This window comes from Physella acuta, unplaced genomic scaffold, assembly GCF_028476545.2.
Source record: "Physella acuta isolate Inbredline_101_S28 unplaced genomic scaffold, ASM2847654v3 ptg001776l, whole genome shotgun sequence".
Taxonomy (NCBI): Eukaryota; Metazoa; Mollusca; class Gastropoda; family Physidae; genus Physella; species Physella acuta.
In genome coordinates, this window is record NW_026733286.1 from 159114 (window position 1) to 172196 (window position 13083).

Genomic DNA, 13083 nt, shown 5'->3' on the forward strand with positions numbered 1-13083 from the left:
TAAATGGATTGATGTGACGGAACGGGATTGATGGAAGGATGAGACGAGATGGATGGATGGATGAGACGGGATGGAAGAATTGATGAATGAATGGATGGTATACACGCAGAAACATGCACATTTAAACATGCATGCATAAACACACACTTTGCAATAAGCCTCAACTTTTTCTTCGTGCTTTGTTTTTATTTGCGCATTTTTCGGTGTGCCATATTTAACTCAACTATCTCAAGGTTCAGTATCTTTATATAATTTTGTCTTACAATTTTCTTAGTGGACCATTTGCATAGCATAACTTGTATTGAATCAATACGAGACACTAGTTTTAATCAAATATTTTTCTTACTACAACACAAAGCTAATTTATATTATTAGTTGAATTAAATACTTTTCTGTTGTATCCATTTATATCGTCAATTAACTTCTGATGCACAGGTGCTCTTAATGTACATTTATACTAATGCACTTAAAGCAAAACATATATGTTTGCATCATACTCAACTTTCTGTAAGATATGCTAATTATTTATTCCTCATTTTTAAACCCACAGACGATAGAGTACTAGGACACATTCCTCTATCAGCCAGATCATTTAAATTGTCCCATCCAGTACTGTGGGTTGCCTTCAAAAGGAAATCTGTAAAAGGTCATAGATAATATATTTTAGAAATGGCAGGACATTATACAAGAGCTAAAATGCATGGTGCAGAGAAGTAATTTCCTTTTAATATCAACATCATTATTATCAAAAAGTTGCAAATCTTGTGTAATGAAAAACAAATAGGTGAAACTTTGTGTTGCAAATATAATTTTGCTTGAGAAAAAAAAACATGATTAAAATGTTTACCTGCACTGTTTTTAACTTGTTTTGAATCTTTAAATAAGAATTATGCATTGGAATCATTTCAAATTTAAAGGAACTGGGTTCTACAGAGAGATTAAAATCGTATTGTAAATCTAATAGGTCTTGCTGAAATAATTTTCTTCCTTGTTGACTGTATGTATACAGAAAGACAAGTCAACTATGTTAACATTCTAGTTTTTAACATTTAAATAAAAATGTACCCGTATCCCTCACTTTTTTTTTCAGTTCCTTCACCAAGCATAAGTTGTTAAGAATGTCCCTAAACGATGGTAGTGGTGAAAGTGATGGAAGTATGGAAGTAGATGAAAACAAAAATGACAACGAAGTAGAAACACCATTTCCATCTAACAAGTCTAAAATTTCGGAGAAGGAAGCGAAGTCAACTAAAGTGGAAAGAGGAAAGAAATCTGATTTTAAGGTAAACCTGCTGTAACACTATTTCCATTTTTATTCAATTTTAATGGTCTTGAAGATCACATTCTAATATTCAAAAACCTAGGTGCGCACTTCGCTGTCGGCTGATCAAACACTGAAATTTCTTTGACAGTGTCAATGATAACGAGCCCTCTCTTTGATATTATTTCTTCACTAACTCAATGATTAGGCATTATTAATTTTTTTAAAGAAAATCTTAATGGAAAACAATTCGAAATCAATAAAATGGTCAAGGACCTTTAAAATATGAAAACGCTCTAAATAAACAGTTTATTTCTTCTTTAACAATGAATAAATTAACATGTGATTGAAATAAATTTTAAAAATGTCTTTTATTATCTTATTTTTTATACATTAAGGCCCTATACAAACTATATCTCATTCTAAACCTATCATCTAGTATCTTGTTGTTGTTTTTTTAAATAATAATTTTGAATACGTCAGCTTGACGTGGGTCTACAGTCTACACGAAATATGAATATTTTTATCATTTTAAATGTAGGGTAACCTTTTATAGGGCCTATCCTATGTAATAAATAAAAAAAAATAATAAACCCTGTTAAGCAATAAAAATAAATAGCTACTGTCTACCGAATATTAGAGAAGTTTCCCTTGACAATTTTCTATTCGCATGTAGACCTATTTATTGTCTAATATAATAGCTTTTTAAAAATGTAAGTAGGACAATGGGTCGCCTTTTCATCTACAAACATCAACAATTGAAAGCAATAACGAAAAATCAAGAGTATTATAGTCGTAACGATAGTGACAAAAGAGAAAAAGTTATTTCTCATTATTTTTGCCTCCACACATTTACGTTATGCGAAAATTTAACTGGTAGTTTTTAAAATAAAGCCCATGCATGTAACAAGCCTATCTCGTTGTATATTTATTTTTAACAATATAATTGCAGTAATAAAATAGACGTTTGTGTGAACAGCGGCTACGGGGTCTCCCCTTCCGCCTCAGCGGGTATAAAGACCGAGTGACCACCAGCATTAGTTTTTTTACCTTATAACCAGAATGTAGTTCTAGTCAGATTCTCGGTGGGTGCTTGGGAAACCCCGTGCGTGAAGCGAGGTTGCTTTTGCAACTAGGCTGGGTGTTTTGTACGTTGTCTTTTGTGCGTAGTGTGTGTTTTGTACGTAGTATTTTGAATGTATTGTTTTGTATGTATTGTTTTGTTCGATGTTTTGTTTATATTACTTGTGTGTTTGGTGCGGATATTAGATGGCATTTCAAGTGCCGTAGGGGCTAGAAAGGTTGTCTGTGTGTTCAGAGCCTGGACTATCCGAGGCATCGAAGGTACATAATATTCCATCAAACGTTGTGTGTTTTGTTTGTTTAGTGTTTGTTTAGTGTTTGATTAGGATGTTTTGGGTTTGGAATAATGTTTCCGTTTTACTTTCTCGTATATACAGAGTATAGAGAAAGCATTATAATCGTGCAAAAAAATCGAGTTTTTCACAAATCTTGACATTTTACACTTCCCTGAGTCGGAAAAACACAGTTTTTCAATCTTGTCCGTATGTCTGTGTGTATGTGTGTGTGTCTGTGTATGTCTGTCTGTAAACACGATAACTTGAGTACCGTTACAGCTAGGTTGATGAAATTTCATATATAAGTATTAAATCAAAATCGTAGATCCGTATCAACTTTTGAGCGATTCCCGATAACCGGAAGTGGAACTTTTTCTACTTTGAATTTTTTTCAAAAGCCAATAACTTGAGTATTATTTCAGATAAATGAAATTTCACAGGCAAGTAAAAGTTGTAATTATCTGCCTTCTGTCAAATTGTGCGTAATTTCTGTTGACCGGAAATAGTAATTTACGTCATTTTATATTTCTCAAAAAATGCATGTGAATTTATAAACTACTAATAATATCCCACACTATTGTGCACATTTTGTACGGCGTTTACTCGGTGTGCATTTTTTTTTCTACGACATTCTATTCTACGAGAAAAATGGCCCGTTGAGGAAGGGTACAACGGGCGCTAGGCTGATAGTGCTGTCTCTTTTCTCTAAACTAAAACCAACCCACCCCCCAACCACCACCCCCACCCCCCACCCCCACCCCCACACACCACCCCCCAACCCACCCCCCACCCCCCACACACACCACCCCCTCCACACACCGATGGATAGATGGATAGATGGATAGATGGATAGATGGATAGATAGATAGATAGATAGATAGATAGATAGATAGATAGATAGATAGATAGATAGATAGATAGATAGATAGATAGATAGATAGATAGATAGATAGATAGATAGATAGATAGATAGATAGATAGATAGATAGATAGATAGATAGATAGATAGATAGATAGATAGATAGATAGATAGATAGATAGATAGATAGATAGATAGATAGATAGATAGATAGATAGATAGATAGATAGATAGATAGATAGATAGATAGATAGATAGATAGATAGATAGATAGATAGATAGATAGATAGATAGATAGATAGATAGATAGATAGATAGATAGATAGATAGATAGATAGATAGATAGATAGATAGATAGATAGATAGATAGATAGATAGATAGATAGATAGATAGATAGATAGATAGATAGATAGATAGATAGATAGATAGATAGATAGATAGATAGATAGATAGATAGATAGATAGATAGATAGATAGATAGATAGATAGATAGATAGATAGATAGATAGATAGATAGATAGATAGATAGATAGATAGATAGATAGATAGATAGATAGATAGATAGATAGATAGATAGATAGATAGATAGATAGATAGATAGATAGATAGATAGATAGATAGATAGATAGATAGATAGATAGATAGATAGATAGATAGATAGATAGATAGATAGATAGATAGATAGATAGATAGATAGATAGATAGATAGATAGATAGATAGATAGATAGATAGATAGATAGATAGATAGATAGATAGATAGATAGATAGATAGATAGATAGATAGATAGATAGATAGATAGATAGATAGATAGATAGATAGATAGATAGATAGATAGATAGATAGATAGATAGATAGATAGATAGATAGATAGATAGATAGATAGATAGATAGATAGATAGATAGATAGATAGATAGATAGATAGATAGATAGATAGATAGATAGATAGATAGATAGATAGATAGATAGATAGATAGATAGATAGATAGATAGATAGATAGATAGATAGATAGATAGATAGATAGATAGATAGATAGATAGATAGATAGATAGATAGATAGATAGATAGATAGATAGATAGATAGATAGATAGATAGATAGATAGATAGATAGATAGATAGATAGATAGATAGATAGATAGATAGATAGATAGATAGATAGATAGATAGATAGATAGATAGATAGATAGATAGATAGATAGATAGATAGATAGATAGATAGATAGATAGATAGATAGATAGATAGATAGATAGATAGATAGATAGATAGATAGATAGATAGATAGATAGATAGATAGATAGATAGATAGATAGATAGATAGATAGATAGATAGATAGATAGATAGATAGATAGATAGATAGATAGATAGATAGATAGATAGATAGATAGATAGATAGATAGATAGATAGATAGATAGATAGATAGATAGATAGATAGATAGATAGATAGATAGATAGATAGATAGATAGATAGATAGATAGATAGATAGATAGATAGATAGATAGATAGATAGATAGATAGATAGATAGATAGATAGATAGATAGATAGATAGATAGATAGATAGATAGATAGATAGATAGATAGATAGATAGATAGATAGATAGATAGATAGATAGATAGATAGATAGATAGATAGATAGATAGATAGATAGATAGATAGATAGATAGATAGATAGATAGATAGATAGATAGATAGATAGATAGATAGATAGATAGATAGATAGATAGATAGATAGATAGATAGATAGATAGATAGATAGATAGATAGATAGATAGATAGATAGATAGATAGATAGATAGATAGATAGATAGATAGATAGATAGATAGATAGATAGATAGATAGATAGATAGATAGATAGATAGATAGATAGATAGATAGATAGATAGATAGATAGATAGATAGATAGATAGATAGATAGATAGATAGATAGATAGATAGATAGATAGATAGATAGATAGATAGATAGATAGATAGATAGATAGATAGATAGATAGATAGATAGATAGATAGATAGATAGATAGATAGATAGATAGATAGATAGATAGATAGATAGATAGATAGATAGATAGATAGATAGATAGATAGATAGATAGATAGATAGATAGATAGATAGATAGATAGATAGATAGATAGATAGATAGATAGATAGATAGATAGATAGATAGATAGATAGATAGATAGATAGATAGATAGATAGATAGATAGATAGATAGATAGATAGATAGATAGATAGATAGATAGATAGATAGATAGATAGATAGATAGATAGATAGATAGATAGATAGATAGATAGATAGATAGATAGATAGATAGATAGATAGATAGATAGATAGATAGATAGATAGATAGATAGATAGATAGATAGATAGATAGATAGATAGATAGATAGATAGATAGATAGATAGATAGATAGATAGATAGATAGATAGATAGATAGATAGATAGATAGATAGATAGATAGATAGATAGATAGATAGATAGATAGATAGATAGATAGATAGATAGATAGATAGATAGATAGATAGATAGATAGATAGATAGATAGATAGATAGATAGATAGATAGATAGATAGATAGATAGATAGATAGATAGATAGATAGATAGATAGATAGATAGATAGATAGATAGATAGATAGATAGATAGATAGATAGATAGATAGATAGATAGATAGATAGATAGATAGATAGATAGATAGATAGATAGATAGATAGATAGATAGATAGATAGATAGATAGATAGATAGATAGATAGATAGATAGATAGATAGATAGATAGATAGATAGATAGATAGATAGATAGATAGATAGATAGATAGATAGATAGATAGATAGATAGATAGATAGATAGATAGATAGATAGATAGATAGATAGATAGATAGATAGATAGATAGATAGATAGATAGATAGATAGATAGATAGATAGATAGATAGATAGATAGATAGATAGATAGATAGATAGATAGATAGATAGATAGATAGATAGATAGATAGATAGATAGATAGATAGATAGATAGATAGATAGATAGATAGATAGATAGATAGATAGATAGATAGATAGATAGATAGATAGATAGATAGATAGATAGATAGATAGATAGATAGATAGATAGATAGATAGATAGATAGATAGATAGATAGATAGATAGATAGATAGATAGATAGATAGATAGATAGATAGATAGATAGATAGATAGATAGATAGATAGATAGATAGATAGATAGATAGATAGATAGATAGATAGATAGATAGATAGATAGATAGATAGATAGATAGATAGATAGATAGATAGATAGATAGATAGATAGATAGATAGATAGATAGATAGATAGATAGATAGATAGATAGATAGATAGATAGATAGATAGATAGATAGATAGATAGATAGATAGATAGATAGATAGATAGATAGATAGATAGATAGATAGATAGATAGATAGATAGATAGATAGATAGATAGATAGATAGATAGATAGATAGATAGATAGATAGATAGATAGATAGATAGATAGATAGATAGATAGATAGATAGATAGATAGATAGATAGATAGATAGATAGATAGATAGATAGATAGATAGATAGATAGATAGATAGATAGATAGATAGATAGATAGATAGATAGATAGATAGATAGATAGATAGATAGATAGATAGATAGATAGATAGATAGATAGATAGATAGATAGATAGATAGATAGATAGATAGATAGATAGATAGATAGATAGATAGATAGATAGATAGATAGATAGATAGATAGATAGATAGATAGATAGATAGATAGATAGATAGATAGATAGATAGATAGATAGATAGATAGATAGATAGATAGATAGATAGATAGATAGATAGATAGATAGATAGATAGATAGATAGATAGATAGATAGATAGATAGATAGATAGATAGATAGATAGATAGATAGATAGATAGATAGATAGATAGATAGATAGATAGATAGATAGATAGATAGATAGATAGATAGATAGATAGATAGATAGATAGATAGATAGATAGATAGATAGATAGATAGATAGATAGATAGATAGATAGATAGATAGATAGATAGATAGATAGATAGATAGATAGATAGATAGATAGATAGATAGATAGATAGATAGATAGATAGATAGATAGATAGATAGATAGATAGATAGATAGATAGATAGATAGATAGATAGATAGATAGATAGATAGATAGATAGATAGATAGATAGATAGATAGATAGATAGATAGATAGATAGATAGATAGATAGATAGATAGATAGATAGATAGATAGATAGATAGATAGATAGATAGATAGATAGATAGATAGATAGATAGATAGATAGATAGATAGATAGATAGATAGATAGATAGATAGATAGATAGATAGATAGATAGATAGATAGATAGATAGATAGATAGATAGATAGATAGATAGATAGATAGATAGATAGATAGATAGATAGATAGATAGATAGATAGATAGATAGATAGATAGATAGATAGATAGATAGATAGATAGATAGATAGATAGATAGATAGATAGATAGATAGATAGATAGATAGATAGATAGATAGATAGATAGATAGATAGATAGATAGATAGATAGATAGATAGATAGATAGATAGATAGATAGATAGATAGATAGATAGATAGATAGATAGATAGATAGATAGATAGATAGATAGATAGATAGATAGATAGATAGATAGATAGATAGATAGATAGATAGATAGATAGATAGATAGATAGATAGATAGATAGATAGATAGATAGATAGATAGATAGATAGATAGATAGATAGATAGATAGATAGATAGATAGATAGATAGATAGATAGATAGATAGATAGATAGATAGATAGATAGATAGATAGATAGATAGATAGATAGATAGATAGATAGATAGATAGATAGATAGATAGATAGATAGATAGATAGATAGATAGATAGATAGATAGATAGATAGATAGATAGATAGATAGATAGATAGATAGATAGATAGATAGATAGATAGATAGATAGATAGATAGATAGATAGATAGATAGATAGATAGATAGATAGATAGATAGATAGATAGATAGATAGATAGATAGATAGATAGATAGATAGATAGATAGATAGATAGATAGATAGATAGATAGATAGATAGATAGATAGATAGATAGATAGATAGATAGATAGATAGATAGATAGATAGATAGATAGATAGATAGATAGATAGATAGATAGATAGATAGATAGATAGATAGATAGATAGATAGATAGATAGATAGATAGATAGATAGATAGATAGATAGATAGATAGATAGATAGATAGATAGATAGATAGATAGATAGATAGATAGATAGATAGATAGATAGATAGATAGATAGATAGATAGATAGATAGATAGATAGATAGATAGATAGATAGATAGATAGATAGATAGATAGATAGATAGATAGATAGATAGATAGATAGATAGATAGATAGATAGATAGATAGATAGATAGATAGATAGATAGATAGATAGATAGATAGATAGATAGATAGATAGATAGATAGATAGATAGATAGATAGATAGATAGATAGATAGATAGATAGATAGATAGATAGATAGATAGATAGATAGATAGATAGATAGATAGATAGATAGATAGATAGATAGATAGATAGATAGATAGATAGATAGATAGATAGATAGATAGATAGATAGATAGATAGATAGATAGATAGATAGATAGATAGATAGATAGATAGATAGATAGATAGATAGATAGATAGATAGATAGATAGATAGATAGATAGATAGATAGATAGATAGATAGATAGATAGATAGATAGATAGATAGATAGATAGATAGATAGATAGATAGATAGATAGATAGATAGATAGATAGATAGATAGATAGATAGATAGATAGATAGATAGATAGATAGATAGATAGATAGATAGATAGATAGATAGATAGATAGATAGATAGATAGATAGATAGATAGATAGATAGATAGATAGATAGATAGATAGATAGATAGATAGATAGATAGATAGATAGATAGATAGATAGATAGATAGATAGATAGATAGATAGATAGATAGATAGATAGATAGATAGATAGATAGATAGATAGATAGATAGATAGATAGATAGATAGATAGATAGATAGATAGATAGATAGATAGATAGATAGATAGATAGATAGATAGATAGATAGATAGATAGATAGATAGATAGATAGATAGATAGATAGATAGATAGATAGATAGATAGATAGATAGATAGATAGATAGATAGATAGATAGATAGATAGATAGATAGATAGATAGATAGATAGATAGATAGATAGATAGATAGATAGATAGATAGATAGATAGATAGATAGATAGATAGATAGATAGATAGATAGATAGATAGATAGATAGATAGATAGATAGATAGATAGATAGATAGATAGATAGATAGATAGATAGATAGATAGATAGATAGATAGATAGATAGATAGATAGATAGATAGATAGATAGATAGATAGATAGATAGATAGATAGATAGATAGATAGATAGATAGATAGATAGATAGATAGATAGATAGATAGATAGATAGATAGATAGATAGATAGATAGATAGATAGATAGATAGATAGATAGATAGATAGATAGATAGATAGATAGATAGATAGATAGATAGATAGATAGATAGATAGATAGATAGATAGATAGATAGATAGATAGATAGATAGATAGATAGATAGATAGATAGATAGATAGATAGATAGATAGATAGATAGATAGATAGATAGATAGATAGATAGATAGATAGATAGATAGATAGATAGATAGATAGATAGATAGATAGATAGATAGATAGATAGATAGATAGATAGATAGATAGATAGATAGATAGATAGATAGATAGATAGATAGATAGATAGATAGATAGATAGATAGATAGATAGATAGATAGATAGATAGATAGATAGATAGATAGATAGATAGATAGATAGATAGATAGATAGATAGATAGATAGATAGATAGATAGATAGATAGATAGATAGATAGATAGATAGATAGATAGATAGATAGATAGATAGATAGATAGATAGATAGATAGATAGATAGATAGATAGATAGATAGATAGATAGATAGATAGATAGATAGATAGATAGATAGATAGATAGATAGATAGATAGATAGATAGATAGATAGATAGATAGATAGATAGATAGATAGATAGATAGATAGATAGATAGATAGATAGATAGATAGATAGATAGATAGATAGATAGATAGATAGATAGATAGATAGATAGATAGATAGATAGATAGATAGATAGATAGATAGATAGATAGATAGATAGATAGATAGATAGATAGATAGATAGATAGATAGATAGATAGATAGATAGATAGATAGATAGATAGATAGATAGATAGATAGATAGATAGATAGATAGATAGATAGATAGATAGATAGATAGATAGATAGATAGATAGATAGATAGATAGATAGATAGATAGATAGATAGATAGATAGATAGATAGATAGATAGATAGATAGATAGATAGATAGATAGATAGATAGATAGATAGATAGATAGATAGATAGATAGATAGATAGATAGATAGATAGATAGATAGATAGATAGATAGATAGATAGATAGATAGATAGATAGATAGATAGATAGATAGATAGATAGATAGATAGATAGATAGATAGATAGATAGATAGATAGATAGATAGATAGATAGATAGATAGATAGATAGATAGATAGATAGATAGATAGATAGATAGATAGATAGATAGATAGATAGATAGATAGATAGATAGATAGATAGATAGATAGATAGATAGATAGATAGATAGATAGATAGATAGATAGATAGATAGATAGATAGATAGATAGATAGATAGATAGATAGATAGATAGATAGATAGATAGATAGATAGATAGATAGATAGATAGATAGATAGATAGATAGATAGATAGATAGATAGATAGATAGATAGATAGATAGATAGATAGATAGATAGATAGATAGATAGATAGATAGATAGATAGATAGATAGATAGATAGATAGATAGATAGATAGATAGATAGATAGATAGATAGATAGATAGATAGATAGATAGATAGATAGATAGATAGATAGATAGATAGATAGATAGATAGATAGATAGATAGATAGATAGATAGATAGATAGATAGATAGATAGATAGATAGATAGATAGATAGATAGATAGATAGATAGATAGATAGATAGATAGATAGATAGATAGATAGATAGATAGATAGATAGATAGATAGATAGATAGATAGATAGATAGATAGATAGATAGATAGATAGATAGATAGATAGATAGATAGATAGATAGATAGATAGATAGATAGATAGATAGATAGATAGATAGATAGATAGATAGATAGATAGATAGATAGATAGATAGATAGATAGATAGATAGATAGATAGATAGATAGATAGATAGATAGATAGATAGATAGATAGATAGATAGATAGATAGATAGATAGATAGATAGATAGATAGATAGATAGATAGATAGATAGATAGATAGATAGATAGATAGATAGATAGATAGATAGATAGATAGATAGATAGATAGATAGATAGATAGATAGATAGATAGATAGATAGATAGATAGATAGATAGATAGATAGATAGATAGATAGATAGATAGATAGATAGATAGATAGATAGATAGATAGATAGATAGATAGATAGATAGATAGATAGATAGATAGATAGATAGATAGATAGATAGATAGATAGATAGATAGATAGATAGATAGATAGATAGATAGATAGATAGATAGATAGATAGATAGATAGATAGATAGATAGATAGATAGATAGATAGATAGATAGATAGATAGATAGATAGATAGATAGATAGATAGATAGATAGATAGATAGATAGATAGATAGATAGATAGATAGATAGATAGATAGATAGATAGATAGATAGATAGATAGATAGATAGATAGATAGATAGATAGATAGATAGATAGATAGATAGATAGATAGATAGATAGATAGATAGATAGATAGATAGATAGATAGATAGATAGATAGATAGATAGATAGATAGATAGATAGATAGATAGATAGATAGATAGATAGATAGATAGATAGATAGATAGATAGATAGATAGATAGATAGATAGATAGATAGATAGATAGATAGATAGATAGATAGATAGATAGATAGATAGATAGATAGATAGATAGATAGATAGATAGATAGATAGATAGATAGATAGATAGATAGATAGATAGATAGATAGATAGATAGATAGATAGATAGATAGATAGATAGATAGATAGATAGATAGATAGATAGATAGATAGATAGATAGATAGATAGATAGATAGATAGATAGATAGATAGATAGATAGATAGATAGATAGATAGATAGATAGATAGATAGATAGATAGATAGATAGATAGATAGATAGATAGATAGATAGATAGATAGATAGATAGATAGATAGATAGATAGATAGATAGATAGATAGATAGATAGATAGATAGATAGATAGATAGATAGATAGATAGATAGATAGATAGATAGATAGATAGATAGATAGATAGATAGATA

General features: G+C 27.4%; 1 protein-coding gene across 1 annotated transcript in view; it reads left to right on the forward strand.

Annotated features, from left to right (window-relative positions):
* Positions 1 to 563: 563 nt before the first annotated feature.
* Positions 564 to 13083, forward strand: part of LOC131930433 (solute carrier family 2, facilitated glucose transporter member 3) — a 37434-nt gene continuing 24914 nt past the window's right edge. Inside the window, exons 1-2 of the mRNA XM_059286910.1 lie at positions 564 to 713; positions 1091 to 1283. Of these exons, the coding sequence (XP_059142893.1) occupies positions 670 to 713; positions 1091 to 1283 (237 nt within the window). The 5' untranslated portion in view covers positions 564 to 669. The remainder of the gene's footprint in view (positions 714 to 1090; positions 1284 to 13083) is intronic.